A 22,500-nucleotide genomic window follows, 5' to 3' on the forward strand; every position below is an offset into this window, starting at 1 on the left:
CATCATTAGCACCCATTTCAAATACGTTTTTCATAAAATATTAAAACAAATATTTTATTTCAGCTTGCACACAATAACTAGCAGTGTTATTTTAGTATTATTAATATACTATTATAATATTTATTAGTATTTTGGATTTGTTTATATTTCAGTTATTTATTGTCAGTAATTGTATGTGCTTTTGTCTTTTTTGTTTTGTTTTTTTAGTATTTCAATATAGATTTATTTTATTTTTATTTCAATTTGAGTAATTTTAGTACTTTAAACTAATTAATTTCTATTCGAGTCTAAATATTTCATCAAATATTTAAAATACAAATATTTTATTTCAGCTTTAATCATCAAAAATGATCAGCAGAGTATAGCCAGATAAACATGTGTTCACTATAGAAATTGTAATAATTAAGATTGCATGACATTTTTAAATCCCCTGCCATTTCCAGATTTCCCACAACTGTGGAAACTCTCATTAGGAGACGGGAGGAGACACACAGGCTGACCTGTGCGAGGGATGATGATGATGAAGCAGCCACTGGCAGCCAGCTGTCTGAGCAGCCCCAGGTGCTGGCAGAGAACCGCGGTATCTGGCACCAGATAAGGAGACATGGAGGACTGTGCTTTGGGCTGTTGCAGACTGCCCTCCAGCTGAGAGACCTCCAACTGCAGACAGAGGAAATGCTTCATTACTGCGCCCATTAATTGAGGACATTTGGATAAATGTTGTGAGCAAATGTGCATTAATAAAAGTTAAAAATAAACCCAACAGCTGGTCTGACCTGTAGGCGCAGCTGGGCCATATCTCTCATGAGCCGGTTTCTGCGAGCTTCCTCCTCCGCCTGTGGACGATATAACCTCTGTGTAACCTCAAAACATGACTCAGATTTTACCCTCAGTAAACACAAGGTGTGAATAAGCAGCTAAATATATTTTTGCCCATAATAAGGAAGAGAAAAACACAAGAGTAGTATACTGTAAACAGACAGATACATACAAACATACATAAAAAGATCACAGTTGGTTTACACCTATGTTTTTAAAGAACACCTTAAAGTGCCTTTAAAGAAATTAATGATTAAACCACAGATATATTTAACCTTGTAATTCTGGGAAGAGACCAACAAAAAGGACATCTTGCTGTTTCACATATTCATTTCACTCCAAAGGAAAAAAACATAAGAGAGAGGGAAAATGTAAGTACTGAGAGTGAAGGACTGAAGTGTTCTTCTTCAGTAAATTTTAAGATGGTTTTAGAGATTAATTTTATTTGCATGCTGGTTAACCACAAGATTAACCACATTCCTGCTTTATATTTGCACATTTCTTGTTTTCTATGCAAGAGTTTAATAAATAGATTAATGCTTTTATTAATCAAAGATGCATTAAATTAATCAAACTGACAATAATAATAAAAAAAAAAACTTTTACATTGTCACAAAAATAATCTTATTTCAAATAAATGATGTTCTTTTGAACTTTATATTCAACAAACAGTCCTGGAAACAACTGCATCATTGTTTCCACAAAAATATTAAGCAGCACAACATTGATAAAAATAAATGTTTCTTGAGCAGCAAATCAGCATATTACAATGATTTCTGAAGGATCATGTGACACTGAAGACTGGAGTAATGATCATGAAAATTCTGCTTTGATCACAGGAATAAATTACATTTGAAAACATATTCAAATTGAAAATTTGTTATTTTAATTGTAATAATATTTAATTTTTTTTTTTTACTTTTTACTGTATGCTTGATCAAATAAATGCATCTTCTGTAAGCATAAGAGACTTTCAAAATCAATAAAAATAAAAACTCATAACCTCAAATAGCTGGTCTAACCTGTAGAGGCGGACAATAGAGGTGGATACCGTCAAACAGAAATGTTTGAAGAACTTTTTAGTCATTATGTCTTACAGACCAAAATGTCTGTTATGACTAAAGCAGGATCAATAATGCGGGCCAAAATGGACTGATAACCTACCGCTGCTATCCAACATTTTAAATCCCTCCACGAGTTCTGTGTTCATATTTGGATCTGCACAATGTTACATTTCGTGCATTAAAAACAATGACTATTGCCTAAAGTCTGCATGATTCACATGTATAAACTCCCACTAACCTCACCTGAATGCCAAAAGATGGTTTCAGGTTAGATCTAACACTGTGTGACACATAACAATGTTTAAAAATCTAAATTAAGAGGACAATTGGATGTGTGTGTTATGATGTTGGTCAAATGCGAAATTGAAAATTAAATATCAAATTTTCTTGTTTTGCTGTTCACACAAATGCAACAAGATCTAATCAGGGTATCTGTAGGATAGACTAAAACCAACAGAAACTGCTTGTGAAAATCATGCAGGACTCTCAAACTATGAGCTTATTTAACAGCAGGGACACAAAGTTCATGCTGATTGCAGTGCTCGTGCTGTAGTGGCGTCTTGTGAGAGACCTGTGCCTTTCACTGTAGCCTTATTCCATGAGCTTGTCATGGACTGCCAGACATTCTTTTCATTCGCAGAGCCTGAAGGTTTTAATGAAATTGTACCAGAAAGAGCCGCCTCTTCACCGGCACAGCAAGGTGGCACTTCAACCATCATTTGTTCTACACATAAGGGCTGCGTGGTTGCTTGGCAACATAAGGCTCTCAAGCAAAAGCTCACAAATGTGGTGAGGTTTTATGAAAAAGCCTCGTTTTCTTAACCGTGTGGACCCTATCATTTAGATGCACTTTCCGTGACTATTTCTGCAAGGATTTAAGAGCTACGGCTACTGAAATCACCAACTGAGCCGATGTATCTGAACACACGAAAGAGATCAGCTGAGTTACTGTTTCAAGAGTGCAAATCAATACAGAGCTGTTATTGTTCCACTAATAGTTTGGTTTTATGTCTGTCTTTCATTACTATTCAATCTCACGTCTTTTACCATGCGGAACTGGGCCTTGGCCTGCTGAACCAGGTTGTCCTGCTCTGATTGGCTGATGCTGGTGAAGATGCCCGCCTCCGGGTTGAAGTGCAACACGTTGCCTTGGAGATTTGTGAGGAAGTGACCAAAGCTGCGAATGCAGCACACGCGCACCACACACTGGACAGCATGGAGAAAGAGACATAAAGAAGGAACATGAGAGAACGCAAAAGTCATGAATGTTATATACTTATGTAATATAGTAAAATCCTCTGCATTGTAATTGGCTGAAACAAAGTACTTGATTTTCACAGTGCATAATGACAGTGATGTAGGGATGAATGAGAATCTAAACACTCAATAATTCTATTCTATTATAATATACCGGTATTAACTTTTTTTTGGTTAACATATACACTAATCGCTCAAAATTTTGGAGTCAGTAAAATGTTAATGTTTTTGAAGGAAGTCTTAGCACACCCAGGCTGCATTTATTTGATAAAAGATACAGTAAAAACAACAACATTGCAAAATACTATTACAACACTTTTAAATTGTAATAATATTTTGCAATGTTGCTGTAAATTTAAATATATTTAAAAATGTATTTTATTTCTATGGGGGCAAAACTAAATTTTCAGCATCATTACTCCAGTCTTTAGTGTCACATGACCCTTCAGAAATCATTCTAACGCTGATTTGATGCTCAAGAAACGTTACTTATTATTATCAATGTTGAGAACGGTTTGGCTACAAAAAATAATTAATTAAAAAAACACTTTCTGACCCCAAACTTTTGAACAGTAGTGTACAGTACTATAAACTATTCTTAAGTATCATTCATTAGAGTTAAGACTTGAATTCAAGTAAAATGTAGTAAAAACCTAGTTATCAGTAAGGTTTTGGTTTCCACACAGTTTTTACTAAATTAACACAAGGAAGAAAGATAGTCATACATGAAACATATGATTTAAATCTATTGTATATACGGTAGTAATGTATGTGATGAAACAAACAAATTGTTGAATAAGTTGTTCAGAACAATTTTTTGAATTGTTAAGACTTAAAAGAAAAATAGTGAAACAGTGCAGATGTCACACAGATTCTTCGTGAGCACATAAGGAGGTAAGTGTGATGGATACCTCATCCAGAGGGGTAAGAGGGGGTCTCTGGCTAGTGAAGTCCAGGCGTCGATGGGCTACGCTGAGGGCAGGAAGGTGGCGGAGGGCCAGATCCTCTGGCAGCAGCAGCGTCTGGACCAAACCAGGCTGCTCACACTCATTCAGCAGTTCTGTTACATCCTTATTCAGACCTAAATCTGTAATAGAACCAAAAAAGATCTTGTTATTAATTAAAAAAAAAAAAGTTTAATCTATTAATAAACTGGTTTTTATAAAATGATGTCTCTCACCAGTTTCTAACATCTTGCTGCCCTCAGGAAGCAAATTAAGCAGCACTGACAGTCTGTTCCACAAGCTCTGAGAACTCTGTTTGGGCAGAGACCAAAGACCAACATGTATACAAAACAGTAGCTAAGCAAATAAACGATTATGCTGTTTATTCTGGTAAAATTTTAGATTCCCATGTACCTGAGCGCACATGAGGATGATATCAGTGTTCGTCCTCAGCCAATCCAAGAAGACCTTCACCACCTGGATGAGACCCTGATTGGTCAGAATCTCTAATCGCTCAGAAAGGGTTTTCTCACTGTGGATCGAATGGTTGCTGTGCTCACTGCCCTCAGAATCAGAGTCAGGATCTGCGTATGACAAATCAGATATTCTTAGTTTTATAAATATGCACAAAATATGCACTTCCTGAAGGAAATAACAGTGCTTGAAAGGCAGTGTAACAGTATAGTGTTAAGGTTCTAAGGTAATTTCAAGTTTTTGGAAAGGTTACATTAGAGTTTTAAACTTCAAATTTCTTACAAATTATACAGAACCGTTCAAAGGTTTGGGGTCAGTAAGATTTTTCTTTTATTAAGCAAGGATGAATTAAATTAAACAAGTGACAGAAAATACATTTATATTGTTCTACATAACTTGTTTTTCAAATCATTTTTTTATACTTTATTCTTCAAAGCAGTGCAACTGTTTCGTGCATTGATAATAAAAAGAAATCTTAATATATAGTACATAATAAATTAATCTTAATAATAAGAAATTTCTCATGCACCAAATCAGCATATTAGAATGATTTCTGAAGGAACATGTGACACTGAAGACCGGAGAAATGGCTGTTGAAAATTCAGCTCTGCATCGCAGGAATAAATTACATTTTAAAATACAGTAAAATTGTAAAAATATTTTGCAGTATTACTGTTTTTTCTTTCTGTATTTTTGAACAATTAAATGCAATCTTGGAGCATGAGAGCCTTTTTACTGGGCCTAAACTTTTAAACGGTGATGTAAAGCATAAAAAGTAGTTTAATTGACTGAAATAATGAGCAAAAAAAAGTCTAAATTAATTGGAGAAAACTCAAAATCACTTACTTGTAAGCAATGTACCATTGTCATTGGTTCCATTAGCAATCTCTGGACTCATGTTTCTTGATATTTCTTCAGCAGGAGGTGTGGCTTCTTGCACTGGGGCAGGGCTTGAGTCTGGGGCGGGGTTAGTGCTAGCTGCAGGGCGGAGCAATACATTGCTAAAGGTGGGGGCGAGTCGAAAGCAGCGTTTGGCTTGGAAGAGCTGAGAGGACATGGCCTGCAGGTTGCTGCTGATGCTGGCATCATTAGACACTGAGGGGCCGTTGGTTACTGGAGGTGTAGAGTTTTCCTCCCTAGGCGGCTGAGGTTGCACATCTTCCTCTTGTTGTTGCTGCTGTTGTTGTTGTGGCGCATGCTCAGCATCCTCCATGTCTTCGAGGTCCGAACGAGACTCCTGACTGTTCATGTCAGAGTCCGTCTCGACGTCAAAAGCCGTGCCGCCCTCGTCTTCCTCTGAACCGGTTTCCCAGCTGCCATCCTCTGGCAGCGGTCCCCTCCGCCCTTCCCTCCCTAAAGAGTTCATCTGGACCCTAGCGGCTCCCAGACCGTCGACCGGACCGCCACCTTCCTCATCCTCTTCTTCGTCACTCTCAAATCCTTCGCTCAGGTCGCTCTCATCCTCCTTGTGAGCGCAGCGTCTGCGGCGAAGCATGGAGAGCCGTGAGAACTTCCGCTTCTGTTTTTGCGTCTCCTCAGCTGATCTTTTCTTCTCCAGGCTTTTCTTTGTCCCTGTTGTCTTTCCATTCCCCTTAGGCTCGTCCTCCTCATTCTCCTTCTCATCTTCATCATCTTCCTCTAGGGAGCCGTTCTGCAGGGTTTTCTCCTTTGAGAGAGCAGCACTACTGTGATCTCTGGCATCAGCGTCGTCTACAAACAAATACAACACAATGGGAAAGTTAGCTTCAAGTGGCAAAAAATCTGAAACAAAAGTTTTTCCGAATCCTAGTGAGCTGCCTAACTAAAAAGCATTATAAGGCATCATAGGTGCTTCATAACAAAAAACATTATGGTGCTTTCTAAGATACCTAACTTTGCTGAAAATCTAAGGAAGCACTAAATATTTTCTTCACAGATATGACAACTTCTAACAAAATGATGTAGAAGCAAAACAGAAGTATCCATACCAGTGTTATCAGTGTGCAGGGGTGGGACGTCACTCTCTCCCTCCTCCAGTTCAGCTTGCAGTCGAATGTTGACATGATTGACCAAATGGGAGAACAGAGCCAACGTGAAAGCAATGGAGGCACTGTACTGCTTTGAAGCTAGAGTTGAATTAAAGTTGAACAGATTAGATTAGTACTTCTTTTGCAAAAATTTTTTTTTAAATTAAATTAAACAACTGTGGTTTGAATGCTTCCAACAGTTCCCTAAACGGGCATTAAATTGACAGATATTTGATATTTTTGAATATCTTGACTTTTCCAAGGATAGAAAACAACTTTAAAATACCCTGATATTTCCAGGTTTTGCATAGTATAACATATTTCCACCTAAAATGGTTATTTATATTTTTACTTTATATCTACTTGTCATTAAGTAATTTTATTTTACACACACTATATAAATAAATAAATATATAAATAAATGAATATAGAGAGAGAGTGAGAGAGTTACCTAAAGCAAACTATCAAAAAATAGTTTTCATTAATTGAAATAAAGCTGAAATAAAATAACATACAAAAAAAAATAAAATAGATAAAACACCTTGGGAATTAACTGAAATAAAAATAAAAATGAAATAAAAATTACAAAAATGATTAAAACCGAAATAAAAATGTAAATAAAGCACAAAACAAAACTAAATATTTAACTAAAATTTAAACATAAAATCTAATAAAATATTTTAAATACTATAAAAGTGCATAAATAACACTAAAACAACACTAAGATATATGTCATAGTTGAAAAACAGTGGTTGTCCACTAGTTCTAAGCATGTTTCTGACCACAACATGTTCCAAACCAAAGATATTAAGTATATCTAATATAAATAGGTATTTTTCACTTATCCTTTAAGTGTTGTATCTGGTCAGGATGCAGTCTAAATATTAGCTTGCAGCCTGATGTATCAAAATCAAAGCAGGCCTGAAGCGACACACAACTGCCATTCCAAATAAAAATAATTTGCTTGAAGCCAGCACTATTTTTAGACTGGTGAAGCAGTACCTGTCTGCTTATTAAATGCAATGATGATGATAATGACATTGCGTAAAATGAGCAGCAGATGTTGTGATCAATTCTTTGGGTCCATACTTACCCCCTCTCTTCAAACTGTGCACCACCATAAGGCAAGTCACCACCATCTTGAATATGAGGCTGTCAGGAAGCACAGAGCAGACTGAGTCGTGCTCTTCCTCCTCCTCGCTGGCTGACTGGCTGCCATGAGCAGGAAGGGGGAGGTAGAACAGCACCAGGTTAAAGTCTTCCAGCACAGACTGGCACAGTGACGTCAGCTCCGTCTCCATCAGACTAAAGAGGTGACAAGATATTAGTCAAGCTGATTAGATTCTCAAATGATATCTTTCACGTAAGGAATGATGCTTTCAGGAGGTGATGCTCTCACCTGTTCTTGGGCTGCAGCAGGCTCTGCAAATACATGAAGCTCACCAGCAGTCTTTTGATGTCTTTTGACCTGAAGTAAAAATGACCCAATTAATGTGAGTGCTACTTGCCCATGCTAGTCTACACCATGATGCTAGAACGTAGGGCTGGGCAATATATCGAACACGATATTCATGCGCATCTCATCAGTAAAGCCGGTTCCGTGATTAGTCATAAATCTCCATCACCTGTTTTCAAATAGAGCGTTCATTATCGAAGGCGATTCATCTGCGATAATGAACACGAAATTGCATAGCTTGTCAGTGAACTACGGCCCTGTGTATTAAATGGCGCTCTATTTGAAAACAGGTGATGGAGATTTAGCGCTATCCTCTTAATTCTTGACTTAAGATTTGAAAACGTTTGATTTCCTAAGTGTTACAAATGGCAGTGGTTACCAAACAGACAGCACAGGATTATGAGTTAAGATGAGCCATAATATTAAGACTATGGATTTTACTGTTCACCAGGAAAAAAAAAAATGTCTGATTGATTAGATACGCAATAGCACACATCTCCTGAAAAAGCTGCAGAATTTGGAGGTATCGCATCTATGTTAGTAGGACAAGTAATGTGTTGATGTTTAATTAAGGTGCCCATATGTGCCATTTATACGGGACAGGTCCTGGCCAGGATTTTTATATTGCCTAAAACATCCAAAGTAGTTTGACCAATAACATGCAGGTATTGTACATAATCGACCAATCGTGGCACGTGAGAAGGTGAGAAGGATCAAAGCGATGCAAATACACGCACGTGTTTGTTCGTTCGTTCGACTTGAAGCTGCACACTGATCATTGTATGACACCAAAGTACCGCGAGAGCGATCTGAAAGCATAAGCCGTCTGCTCTGCTCTCTATAGCTCTCATGAAATAATGTCATACAACGATCGATCTGCAGAGTGCAAATACCCAAAACCTGGATATTTTAGGCAATATAGAAATCCTGGCTAGGGTGCGTCCCGTAAAAATGGCCCATATGGTCACCCTACGTTTAATACATAGGGATAAAGGTTTAAAATATGAACAATAATAGTAGAGATACCCGTCTTAGCGCCACTAATAAACATTTTATAATAATTAAAAAAATAAAAAAATGAAATAATAAAAATGCAACACTTGTTTGATATACAAATATAAGTCATTAATAGTTAACTTGAAATAAAATTGATTCTATTTACTTTTATTAATGCACTTTCAGTCCCTCCCCAAAAAAACAACCTTGTCATTTCTTGTCCTCTGAAACAACCAGTTTCACTCAGAAAAACCATCAGATTATTCTTAAAATAAATTTAACTTAATTAAAAGTAAAAAAAAAAATGTAATCAAGAATTGAATATTTATCTTTATTTTCTCCCTCAACAACTATTGTTTTTTTTTTAATACTCAGTCCCTGAAACTTATGCAATCACAAAAATAATTGCAGTTAACTTGTTTACTACATTGACACTCCCAGTTTCTGATAGTAGAAAGAAGTATGAAAGCAAACAGCTTTTTCAGTTACAGCAGAAATACCAGTAGTAATATTATAGCCTATATGAGGAGCCTTTGAATATTGTGTTGAACAATGCAAAGCAAGTCGAAAAGGTTGAGAACCTGATTTAGATAACAGGAACACACTGAACATTTTCAAAAACACTCCATCCTGTCTGTTATATGTATATAAAAGAGAGGGAACACACCTCTGACGTGATGGTGAAAGTTTTTTCATCTCTTGTTTCTTCACCTGGTGGTACATCTTGGCTGCCTTGTCAAACAGACGCTTTAAATTCCCATAAGCGCCATCAAAGGGAGTCTCCGACTGAATACTATTCAACAGGAAAAACCAGTCCGTTACGTTCATGCAGCCTTATCAGATTCTTCGAACACTAGTCATAAAAAAAAAACTGTAATGCTACTTTTCAAAAGGGAAAGAAAAGGATTGTCATTAAACAGTCCTGTATCCATTTATTGTCCTTTTAAATATGATGCAGTTCTCAGATGCCTTACCAGCGCAAGTAGTAGTAAGTGGCCTCCACATTATAAAATTTACTTCCAGCAAGCGTACCCAGCTGATTAAACGGCATGCCTGTAAGAGACAACAAAACATTTCCTCAATGCAATAACATGAAAGTCAAACAAAATAAAAAAATAACAAGGAATCCATTAAATGTTCATTAAAATTCACAGTTTAACAGACAAAATCATAAAATGCATGCTCTCTGGTGCCAGGAAAAGGTGTTGTAGGGAGGATGTGAGAAGCAAGGACTCGCTCACCGACGTGAGGTGCGACAGACAAGGCCTGGTGATAAAAACGCTCTGCCAGCTGCTCTGCCTCCACTCCCGCCAGTTCATTTTGGTACCGCGCTTCATAAACATTAAGAGAGTTTGATTTCAGATTATGTGAACATAATATCACACTGCCAGACAGAGATTTGAGGGGCTGATTTTTATAAAATATCAAGTGAGAACACACTTACCGAGATCTCCCAAGTACACAAGGCATCTGTGACATGCCATCTGGGCCCATTCCATCTCTTTAGGGGTGGCTGAGACTGGTTTCTTACGACCTGCAGTCATTAATCACAGAAAGATTATCTAATGTATGGTTCATTCAGCAAATGCTCAAACGGGAGTCAGACAGCATATATTGTAGAATACCAGAGATTTTGCTATACGGTATTCCTACATTTTTGGTTTCCCATGACTCTACAGTCAATTGTGACAACTCAATACCAATTTTTCATTATCCTTAAATAGATCACACTCACAAAAAAGGAATTTCTAGACAATTATTCATTTTAGAGCTGACTAGAAAAATGCACATTAACTAAAAATTTAATTTCCATAATTTTATCAGGTCTAGAAACCACAATTTTTGACATCTCTGATATTTTCAAGTTCTCCATGACTGTGGGTACTCTGGCTGTTCTGTTTAAATGGTAGACATATTTACAATGAGGGCTAGTAAATGACAGAAATTTTTGATGGATAATTTTGCCTTTATGGGGTTCCCAAAACATTTGATCAGGGAATCTCCATGGATTTTCTAATTATTACTCCATAGAGATTAAACTCACAAAGAGCAATTACTATTCAATTAAATAAAATAAAAAATTAAATAAATAAAAAAAAATATCACAATTACTATAGATTTCTTTACATATTATTATTTGTATTAATATTATTTTCTATTAACATTATTAATATAAAAACATTAACACTGATATAAATAATAATAATTTATTTATATTTTATTATATTTTCATCTTAATTAGAAATATTTAAGATTTATTTTAAATTCCCCCAGTTTTCCATGACCGTAGGAACGCTGCCTTTAATATGCATATGGAAGCATGTCTCACCGATGAGTGGGTCAGTGACGTGTGTCCAGTCAATGCAGTCCTGTAACTCCAGCTGATAGTGTGACTGGATGTAGAGCAGCAGGTGTTGAAAGAAGCCCACCCCAGCGATCAGATGGGTCCTGTAGGCGCACTCCAGAGCACTGCGGCTGTGAATATGCTGCGAAGAGAGGGAGGATTTCAGTCTGATAGCAAGTACAACAGCAAATAAGACTACTTTAAATCATGGAATGTGTTACGTGACAGTACCTTCTTGTTGGTCTTGATGACCTGAATAACCTCATAGTAGACCTTCCTCCACAGCAGCTCTTCTGCCTTGCGTCCATAGTCCACAGGGTGCAGGAACATCAGCTTTACACATAGTTCCCGCAATCTGGTTAAAAAAATATAACAAAAAGAAAATAAGAAGCTGTGATATTTAAGTATATGGGAATGTTAATGAGTTGTTGTGTCATAAACAGATGTGACAAGCGATAGAAGCTCTCTCTTCCGTGTAAATACAACATAATCTGACCAATTATATTGCGTTGTTCCTGGTCAGGATACAGAGAGAACAAACTTGTGCTTACTTGTTCCTCAAACTGATATTTTCAGGTTTGAAGACCTCCCTATATGATGACTTGCCGCTGATTATAACATCCAACTTATGCACAGTTTCCACCACAGCCCTACATAAAACAAGAAAGAAATTATGAAAACACTGTTATATACGCCTCATACTCACAGTATATTAAATTTCCATTCAACACTTTCACTTTCACGTATTCATTTGAAAATCTCAATTATTGACTTCAGGGTTGATAATTTAAAAAAGGGGATGCTTTCCATTAAATGTCATATTTTTTATAATGTTAGTAACATTTCAATATGAAATGAGATTTACTGATTTACTGTACTGAAGCATCTCGGGTTTACTTGATCATCCAAACATATTTTTTTGGGGAAAGATCATGTTAAATGTGAGCATCAAAATTACATTACAAGCTAGAATTGTATTGTACTTTACTTATACATATGCTCTGTTTGGGCCTTTGAACAAAATGTTTTTGAGATCCATATTCTCCTATATCACACTATATGAACCACAAAAGCTTAATGTATCAAATACGATACCAATCATTTTTAGATAATTTATTTTACATTTAATGTAAAGGTTCAATAAACTGTTTAATTTTAAATGATTACATTTGTTTGACTATTATACATATGTCAGGCTTGTTATCAATCGTTGCGCGTGCAGACGCTTTAAATACCTTAAATTCTCGTGCAATTCTGGCCTTTCATTCTTATATACACATATATATCCTTTTAAAGAAACTAAAAAGAGAACCTCTAGACACAAACCATTAAGTAAATTTAGATTTAATGGCTATAATTTGATGCCAGACATGCCAAATAATATAAGATTCCCAGATGAGACATTATGGACACGCAGAGGCTAAAAATGGCTAAACTGCCACTGTATTCAAGTGTCAAGTGTCTCGTTTAGCAATTTACCTTTATGAATATGTTTTCCAACACTTCTGACCCACAAAAGCATAAAATATACAAGCATTACAGAGATTTCCTGACAGTACCGGCCTGCTGACAGCACTCTTACCTGTACAGTCGTTTAATATGAAGCACTTTGGCCTCTGGCTCGCTGTCTTGACCGGGTCCGCTCATCCTAGCAGTGATAGCGCGGCTGCTGTGGTCTGTTTTCGTGTATCTTGTTCTAGTTCTGGTTCGTTCGCCAGTTTAGCGCGCGGCTAACGTTAGCAGGCTAGCTAACGCACCTATTTCCTTCAAATTACAACTTGAACACAAACGCTGTCGTTCCTGACCTCCCCCGCCACCGGCCGCGATACCCATCCGTTCGGAAGCCGGTGTGTGTGCTGGTGTCGGTTCGGGTCAGCTGTCACATTTTGAAGGGATTGTGTTTGTGTTGTTGTCGCTCATCATTCCGAGTGTCGCTCCGCGAGCGGCCATTTTTTTCCCCCTCCCACCGCTCACAGTTCAGCTACCGCTGCAAGTATCGCGACAGTTGACAGATTCCTACACCGCCGCAACAAATCTCGCGAGAGTTTCCTGAGGTCAAGTTCTTAGTCAAATACACGCGCTCGGCTGCAGGCTGGTTTGACGGTCCTTTACGAAATTTAGAAATGTAATATGTTGCTAAGTTATAAGACGTATGTATAGATTTTCTTCAAATTCTAAAAAGCTTTCTGAATTTTTGTCATTTTAATGTGGTTAAAACCAACTTACCAGTTTCATGTAGCTAGAATGGTATATTGCCAAACATTTGTAATGTGTTTTAATGTTTAAGGCATCTTTTCTCACCACTGTCTAATGTAAATCAATTGATCAACCACTATATAAATCAACCAAGTAGGCTATATAAATCACTATATATTTTATAGTATTCTAAATAATAGATTTGTCTGAAGATGCACACTGTAAGGGTTTTATGAATGGAAAGTGAAGTCAAATATGCAATTTCCCTCTAGAAAATTATCAAACATACCATTTAATCCAAATATATCTGTATGGATATGTGTGAATTGCACGTAAATTAGTAAATATAAGGCCAATCTCACAATGAATGACCTCAAGAATATGACTGACCAGAGTCATAGTTTCTTAATGCAAAAAATAAATAAATAAATACATAAAATTCATTTTTTACTGTATAATAAATATAATTCTATATTATTTAAATAAATCAAGATTTAAATTTTATTAAACTACCTTACATTTATGCTGATTTCATTAAAAAATATATTGTAAGGAGCTGCAAATGAGATGCAGCCACAAACTGTTTAAAATAGCAATTTCATTCAAAATCTTCTCATCAGCCCCTCTTCTCTAGACAAGATGAACAGACAGACCATCTGGCATCACCTGGCAGCTGCATTTTTTAACATGTTTGACAAGACACAGCAATGCTGAAATCACAAGCTTCCATCTTGTTTCCTTCTTTTCATCTTCTACTTTGGCTGAAGGTAATAATAAAGATGGGTTTTCTCCATTTGAGTAAATAAAGACCATAAGAACCTGGGAGTGGCATCAGTTATGTCAACTGTAACTGTAACAACTTTATTTTTTTTCAGACAGACAGACAGACAGACAGACGGACAGATAAAACACTAGATAGATAGATAGATAGATAGATAGATAGATAAAGACAGACAGACTGACAGCTAGATATATATATATATATATATATATACATATATATATATATATATATATATATATATATATACAGTATATAGATAGATAGACAGACAGACAGACAGACAGATAAAACACTAAATAGATAGATAGATAGATAAAGACAGACAGACTGACAGCTATATATATATATATATATATATATATATATATAGTATATAGATAGATAGATAGATAGATAGATAGATAGATAGATAGATAGATTAAAAACTCATTCTCACAATCATAAATGAATTCAATAAGAATTTATTTCTTTATTCATCTGTTTAATTGATTTCATTTCTATAATTAGCCCACCCGAAAAATATAAATTCCAATTTATTCAAAAAGAAATGAAAGTCTTTAACAGTATTGAATAAACTAAAGAATGATGAAATGATAACAGCAGTCATTATATTATTACGATAATAATCATAATTCAATAACCAGAATATCAACATTCATAACAAATCCAAAAACATCGGCAATACACTCTGACATACCACTCTTTCTATTAATATAATATATACAAAAAGAAATAAAATTCCCAAGTGTCTGCCCTTTTCAAAAATGGAAATTTAGGGGCGGGGCTTATGGCTTGTCAAGAAAGATGACTGTGATTGGCTTATGGCTGACAGAGACCAACTGAAGTTTATTAGAAAGAGGCACATCATGGGAACTCCATTCATTTACAGGGGACAAAGAAGCGATTACTTGCATGGAAGAGTTGCTAGGCAAGTAATGAGCGAATAAAGCATCAGGCCATACAAAAGATCAGCAGAGTAAAATGGGGACGTCTTCTCACGAGATCGACCTTCTACAGCGATCCAAAAAAACCGCACGGCACCTCATTGAAAAGCAAGTGGAGATGCAAAAGCTGCAAAGATTAGCAGGTGACTCATGTCTGGAAAAGCTGATATATGCAAACATATGGTAGGTATTATGCCTATATATTTATGTACAAGCATTGCTTTGTCACCCAGAATCTTTTACAAAACACCTCAATCAGTGAGAAAATGAGTGCAAGCTTCGGACTGGCAAAACGCGTGGTGGACTCACGGCGATGCATTGTAGGTTTCAGACTGCGTACAATCAGCCTGAGCGAAAAGTGCTTCGAATAACTCTACCGACGAGTCGCCAACGTGAGTTTTCATTCCCACAAAGTTCTGTTATGCTTTTTCTTTTTCCACATATCGAGAAAAAGACAAATTGGTGTAAAAGAACACATTCTGTACACTGCATATACAAACATATCTTATGTACAAAATACATGTATATATATATATATATATTTATATTTATATTATATAACCATCCATACATCCAGTATATACATAAAGACTGTACACACACTCTATATACACACAGCCACCCACAACATTATTTGACCTGCATGATCTCTCAACATTTATATTTTTGTCTAGTGGTGTAAAAAGGAAGCAGAGAAATGTCTGTGTTGCCTGGCAATGGCATCCAAACAAAGAAATAAAGTTAAATTTAAAACAGCAACTTGGCTTCGCAAAACTACCCACGATCCTACAAACGTGCGACTGCCAAATTTCTAAATAAGAGGATTCCACATCCAAACGGTGTCGTCCATAAAATCAAGAATTCCACAGCAAAACCAAAGAGAATTAAAAAGTAAAAGAATCCATCTTTCTTTCACATACAAAGGAGTCGGTGGGGATCCGGGACATAGCAAAGTGCGGGAAGGGGGAGCAGGTAAAATAACAGGATGTCGATTTTGCTTTGCAAAGAGATTGTCACATAAATTCACGGATCAAAAAAAAAAAAAAGGATTATTTTCAGACTTTTTAAGTTCTTGTCTCACATTACCAGCATGTAAATACGTGATCTCATCTGGGGGAGGTCCAGTCAAAAAGTAGAAAACCACCAGGAAACAAAAGTTCGGATATTTCCAGCCTCTTATCAAATCCGCTGAAGGACAAATCAGCGTCTCTTGAGAAAAAAAAAGAAAAGGCTGTGCATATTCAGTTTCCCCAAAATAAAAGACATGATTGAGACACTGGCAGGCATGACAGGCAGAGCTAATGTGGCATTGAAGATCATAATGAGAAGAAGTAGAGGATTGTTCAATATCCTACATGTAGTTAGTAAAGAACCTAAAAAACAGCACCTTTGAGATTGATCTGATCCTAAGAACCTCTCCAGCTCTCTCAACGAACCACTGCGCTGCATGCGACGTCAAGAGGCACGCAGAAGACGTCTGACAGACGTTAAGCATCCCAAACGGTCATCATATCGAATTGTATCAGAGAGAGGGTACGTCAGAGGAAGGGAACCTATATTTTTTCTTTGGATCGGCTCTGGCACTGGGTCAAAGCCTCAGTTTCTCCTCTGTCAACCAACCGAATCGCGTGACAGCGCCCTGGAATTAAAACCTGGCCAACCTGAAGAATGTCCAAGGTGAGGCCTCCAATTAGGTTCCAGATTGTCCTCCACGAAGCTTTGTGATTGGCTGGAGATGCAGGGAAAAGAGGAGGTGCTTGATGAGCCGCTGACCAATCACTGCTACTAATCTCAGAGAAGAAATGGACTAACTGCCAAAACAGGCAGTTTAACTTAAAATTATTTTTTTTCTATCCAGTTTGCGTTAAACTGTGAGGCAATTGAAAGTTTACCTGAGTCATTCGATTCTACGTCTGAGGTATATTCATGTCATGGCACATTTATCAGCTGATAACCCTGTTATCCCACTTTTTCTCAACCGCTTTTGGGACATAAACAAAATTGCCTGTTTATTATTACTAAATGGAGTAGAAGTCACTTAAAGATAGCCCTCGAAGCTCTTAAAAGCTAAAATGGCAATCAGTCCATTCTCCTCTCTAGTGCCTTCCCAATCTATAAATATTACAGTACAGCTCAGTGTTTTTATTGTGCAGTTACGACTTAAATCTCCTTGCTCTCATCTAGGCCAGCTGTATTGGTTTAGCTGTGTTACATACCGAACTTGAGTATTTTACAATGCGACAACAAGGCAATCAACAATGAATTGGGTTACAAATGAATGACTGGTATCAGCGAAGCCACGTGAATGTCTTGAGTCTGTAGAAACATGACAATGAACCGATTAATCGTAAAACAAACAATAAAACAAAAACTGTAGTGAACGATGAGGAATACAATCAGTTTCAGATGGCAGTGTTACTCAAATGAGGAATTATAGCTAGCAATATTTCTGTACAGTACATAAGATCTGATTATTTTACAAACCAAGTCTGTTATCTAACAAGATCTTCCCTAAAATGACCATTCAACACCACCGAAAACTACTTTAGAGATGCTTGAGCAACTTTAAAGTCAACATGAAAACAAAACGGACCCTGTTTACTTTTAACTTATTATTCGCAATTTCGTAGCAGAGCTTAAACAGTAGATCATGGGTTTGATTCCCAGAGAATGTGTGAACTGATAAAATGTAAACCTTAAATGTAAGTTGCTTTGCATAAAAGCATCTGCCAATTCCATGAATGCAAATGTAATGATTATTTGGTGTGAGTCATACTTTGTACATTCTTAGTCGTCTTATTGATGCTTATTTGGTGCATGCTATTCTATATAAAAACAGGGTTGTTTTCATTATCTTTTAACAAAATACTTTTACAAATCCCTTTTGTTGTTTAGCTACCAGACCACATTCTAGTATATAACACCCATTTTTACAATCCAATGAATTCCTAAAACTAAAAAAATAAAGTCTATTCTTCCCATTTTACTCAAAAATGTCACATTATGGAGGGAAAATTGGTTGCTTTGAAGTTGACTTTCATGTTGACTTTAAGACCAAAAAACACAAAAAAGTTCTGCTTATTTGAAATATCAGCTCACTTCACATCACGTCCATTTTAAGGAAAACGTTTCTGTATAAAAAAAAAAAAAACCTTACGACCACAACTGCATTCTGACCTAGCATCTTGTTTTAGTAAAAAGACCAAAGGTTTTTGACCTGACAGAGATCACCTCGCGCTCACCTCACGTTGCAGACACACACTGAAAGAAATCGGCCTGTAAGGAGATAAATGGGAGGACGAAGACACATATGAACAGTTAGGACGATGACAGAATGGGAAGCGGTGATGTGACACAGAGCAATGCTTTGAGAATCCATAGCACCAGTTAAATACACATAGGTTCTGAGATTGAGAAGAGAAAACATTGCACAAGTTCAGTCTAGTGAGGCAATTCAAAGACCACAAGCACTTTCCAGACATTGTCCACAAAAAACCCGAGCCACTGTCGGATTCCAAAGCTTGACATTTTCAGCATTACATTGAGGCAGAAGAACACATCAATCTCTCCTAAGTGAGCAATCTCGAGAAGAGAGCGGCGTTTGCACAACCATTCCTGTAATTCTGCTGTCGTTATTCTCGCGTTCGTTTGAAAACCCTGTCAGGAGATACAGAAAGGCACTAGGGAAGCCAGACGACATGACAGAATCCCCAAGACAAAGCTGGCATGTGTTCGTGAGTCAAATTTCGACCTCTATACACTTCGAAACGTACGTATAGTTTGTTTGCCCACCGTTCCTGGGGTCGTTCCCAGCTTCTTGGAATTTTTGACACAATACGAGGGAGCTCAGTCAAAAAACCTGGAACCTGAACCGAGTACTTTCCAGTGGTTTGGATGACTTGTGGTGGCAGAGGTACTGTATGTGCAAGGGGCTTTTAAATTTGATCCAAAGAAAATGTGATTTTGGAATAACTTATTGGATCCAATGGAGAGCCCTTTTGTTTTGGATGGTGCAAGCAATGGTGTGTCCTGCCTCCCACTTGTCCTCAGTCTAATGCACAAAATAAAACAACCGCTGAAGCTTCATCCTTCAATGTGGATGACAAAGGAAGTGAGTTTTTCTTCGGAATTCCTAAAAATTTTCTCGGATTTGGTCAGCGTTGTTATTGACCTGCTCCCCCTCCGAACTCGCCCTCGATGCCGTTGCTGATTTTTGGTTGCCGGACAGTTCTCCGTTCGGCCAGAGTTGTGCGTGAGGACGGGAATGAGGAGGGGAGGCTAACGGGAAGGACAAGATTCCGTTCAGGGGGGATCGGGTGGAGGATTTGTCCGATTGGGAGACTCCGACAACGCCAGGAGCGCTGGTCAATTCTCCTCCAAAACTCACACCGGGGTCTGCTGAACCCAAGGCGGAAAGCTGCTTTTCCTAGCGAGACAGAGAGAGAGGGGAAAGGGGAGGAGAAGAGAGAGAGCGGGCGGAGGGATGGAATGATGGAGGGATGAAGATTTTCCGCAAAAAAAATCAGCAAATGGAATGCGAAAGAGAGAAGTTCCCATGGCAAGAAGATCGATAGCGAAGTACAGAACAGGAAGATCAAAGCAAATGGAGGTCACGGGGTTAGAGTGAGAGGGAGAAAGAGAGATTTGAGGTGACGAGGGATTGGAAGAGCGGTAAAGGAGGAATAAAACAGAAGCATGAGTCGCATAGCAGAGGAATGAGAAATATCCATAGAATCGCTCAGGGAAAGAGGGATAGACACAAAGAAAAGGAAGAGAGAGGGATGAGGAGGGAGTTACAAATCTGCTGTTGACACACGTGTGTTTTTGTGAGGTTGCACTGCAGAAGGCCAGAGTGGTTGTCAAAAACAGAGCGACACAGAACGATACAAGCCCTGGTTATTGGATTATCTTTGGTAAATATTCTTACAAAGGTGATTTTAAATGAGAAGAGCACTGTTCATTGAGGTTAATTTGCATTAAAGGGGTCGTATCATACTTTCTTTTCTTTTTTTTTTACTTTTTTTGACCAAAAATATATTTCATTTATAATTTATTGATTCGTATGATATTTTCCATCCTCTTCCTTATGGAAACATAAAGGTAGTTTTTTTTTCAGTTGTCAAATATAGAAAGTGGCAATGTATTAGCGCATTTGAATTTACACATCCAATACCTATATTTGTAATATTTGGTGCAAAAAAACGAAAACATCTGGTTCAGAAATGAAATTTGCCATTTCCTACATTAATATTTATAACTTATTCTGTTAAAAAAAGGTAAGCAAGGATGCATAAAATCGATCAAAGGTGTCAGTAAAGACTTTTACTTTGTTATTCAGAAAGAAACCTGAAAAAAATGCATCGCAGTTTCTACAGAATTATTAAGCAACACAACTCTTTTCAACATTTATAATAATAAGAACTGTTTCTTGAGCGCCAAATCAGCATATTAGAATGATTTCTGAAGGATCATGTGACTGAAGACTGAAGTAATGATGCTGAAAATTCAGCTTTGCATCACAGGAATAAATTACATTTAAAATATATTAAATGAATTACATTTTTGGCTATTTTAAATTGTAATCATATTTTACAATATTACTGTCATTACTGTATTTTTGATCAAGTAAATGCAGCCTTGGTGAGCATAAGAGGCTTCTTTAAAAAACATCTTACTGACCCTAAACTTCTGAATGGTAATTATAAAAAATAAAACGGAGGGTTATTTTTAACATATTAATGCAACTTGAAAATTAATTCTGACACAATTGCATTAACATGTTCACATTCCCACCTGTCAATCATTACATAACTCATAGTTATTCTTTTTTCTCAAAAAACCTGATTGCTCATGATATGACCCCTTTAAAAGAACAGCTGCCACAACAGTGTCTGAGTGCAGTAAAAGAGACTTCTACTAAGCATGCAAGCATGCAACTGATGCAACAGTGTGATCAACTGTAAAGAACACAGGAAGTGAGAATGAATATTTATGTGAAATGTAGGTGCTTTTAGTTCTACTATCAAGTATATCTTAACTGTTGTGACAGTTTGTGCTTGACAGCATTATGCTAGTCCAAAGGACTCTAGGGAACAAATCATGCGTTGTTTATTTCTGTAAAAATAAGAACTGTAAGCTCTTTAAAAAACTTGATTCTGTCATCAGTACAAATGAAAGTCAACAGAGTTGTACAATGAATCAAGTTGCAACCTATCTACTATCTTACAAATATTTTATATCAAATTTGTATTATATTGCATGATTATATATACAATTTTGATATTTTATATCAAAACTCACTTGTTTAAACCAAAATAGTGTCAAATCCACTATTTAGAATTTCAGGGAGTTTTCACGCTCAATTCGGCTTAACCCTACGGTTAAACTGTAAATGTGGTATAGCGCCATTACCGTGTTTACCACCAGAGTACTAACGGCAAGTAACTAGATAAGCATTTCCAAGTAGAAATCGGGTATGTTTGCATAATTTTTTTTTTTATAAACGTTTCAATACGTACCATGCGCTCCGGTTGTTATTTAAGCAATATCACACAAGCAAGAATGCTGTTTTTCGATACATGCATCACATTTATAAGTAAGAGACACTATTAACAGATAATTAATAAATCGCATAGCGCACAGCAACAGATTTTGTTCCTTAATTCAGTGTTTTGGAATGAATCGTTTTAGTGAATGATTCAATGAATCACTCGTATATCCAGTACTAGTTTCATACCTGAGTGAATTAGTGTTTTTGAATGAACTGTTTGCATGAACGATTCAATGACTGACTCAAAAGTTTTGTACTTGTTTTAAATCAGCGTTTTTAACAACTCGGTTGAAAATGATTCAGAGAGTCACTTGTCATCACATACTATGTAAGCTTCAGAAAGAGTCACACTGAAAGCATTGCAAATGATATATCACATCACTATGCTCTCAATGAATATATCTCTATACAAATCTGAATATTTTATAATCAGTTTATTGATTTATAATCTTAAATATGTATATTTTTGGCTAATATATTATTATCAAACTCCAGTGTGAAAACACCCTCAAACCCATCTCTGCCACACACACACAAAGGATAGTTTGCCTTTCAGACTTTCTGTCATGTGTGGCTTAGCTCTTATTCACAAATAGTGGAGACACTGTTTTTATTTAGCTCTTATCCGCTAATCTTACCTACAGAGGCGCAGTGCAGTGTCAAAAG

General features: G+C 36.8%; 2 protein-coding genes across 5 annotated transcripts in view; both read right to left on the reverse strand.

The window, feature by feature from the left end:
- smg5 (SMG5 nonsense mediated mRNA decay factor) overlaps positions 1-13,346 on the reverse strand; it is a 17,973-nt gene extending 4,627 nt beyond the window's left edge. The window contains exons 1-18 of the mRNA XM_058747456.1: positions 12,943-13,346; positions 11,912-12,010; positions 11,592-11,715; positions 11,346-11,502; positions 10,461-10,550; positions 10,258-10,347; positions 9,991-10,069; positions 9,684-9,809; positions 7,964-8,032; positions 7,658-7,869; positions 6,526-6,663; positions 5,405-6,268; positions 4,499-4,668; positions 4,321-4,396; positions 4,052-4,227; positions 2,931-3,089; positions 777-836; positions 501-660 (exon numbers count right to left, since the gene is read on the reverse strand). Coding sequence (XP_058603439.1) covers positions 501-660; positions 777-836; positions 2,931-3,089; positions 4,052-4,227; positions 4,321-4,396; positions 4,499-4,668; positions 5,405-6,268; positions 6,526-6,663; positions 7,658-7,869; positions 7,964-8,032; positions 9,684-9,809; positions 9,991-10,069; positions 10,258-10,347; positions 10,461-10,550; positions 11,346-11,502; positions 11,592-11,715; positions 11,912-12,010; positions 12,943-13,007 — 2,914 coding nt within the window. The 5' untranslated portion in view covers positions 13,008-13,346. The remainder of the gene's footprint in view (positions 1-500; positions 661-776; positions 837-2,930; positions 3,090-4,051; positions 4,228-4,320; positions 4,397-4,498; positions 4,669-5,404; positions 6,269-6,525; positions 6,664-7,657; positions 7,870-7,963; positions 8,033-9,683; positions 9,810-9,990; positions 10,070-10,257; positions 10,348-10,460; positions 10,551-11,345; positions 11,503-11,591; positions 11,716-11,911; positions 12,011-12,942) is intronic.
- A 1,455-nt stretch (positions 13,347-14,801) lies between these two features.
- Positions 14,802-22,500, reverse strand: part of syngap1b (synaptic Ras GTPase activating protein 1b) — a 150,442-nt gene continuing 142,743 nt past the window's right edge. For all 4 annotated transcript variants that reach the window (XM_058746622.1, XM_058746620.1, XM_058746621.1 and 1 more), the window contains one exon: positions 14,802-19,710. In XM_058746622.1, the coding sequence (XP_058602605.1) occupies positions 19,417-19,710 (294 nt within the window). In that variant the 3' untranslated portion in view covers positions 14,802-19,416. The remainder of the gene's footprint in view (positions 19,711-22,500) is intronic.

This window comes from Onychostoma macrolepis, chromosome 16 (assembly GCF_012432095.1).
Source record: "Onychostoma macrolepis isolate SWU-2019 chromosome 16, ASM1243209v1, whole genome shotgun sequence".
Classification (NCBI taxonomy): domain Eukaryota; kingdom Metazoa; phylum Chordata; class Actinopteri; order Cypriniformes; family Cyprinidae; genus Onychostoma; species Onychostoma macrolepis.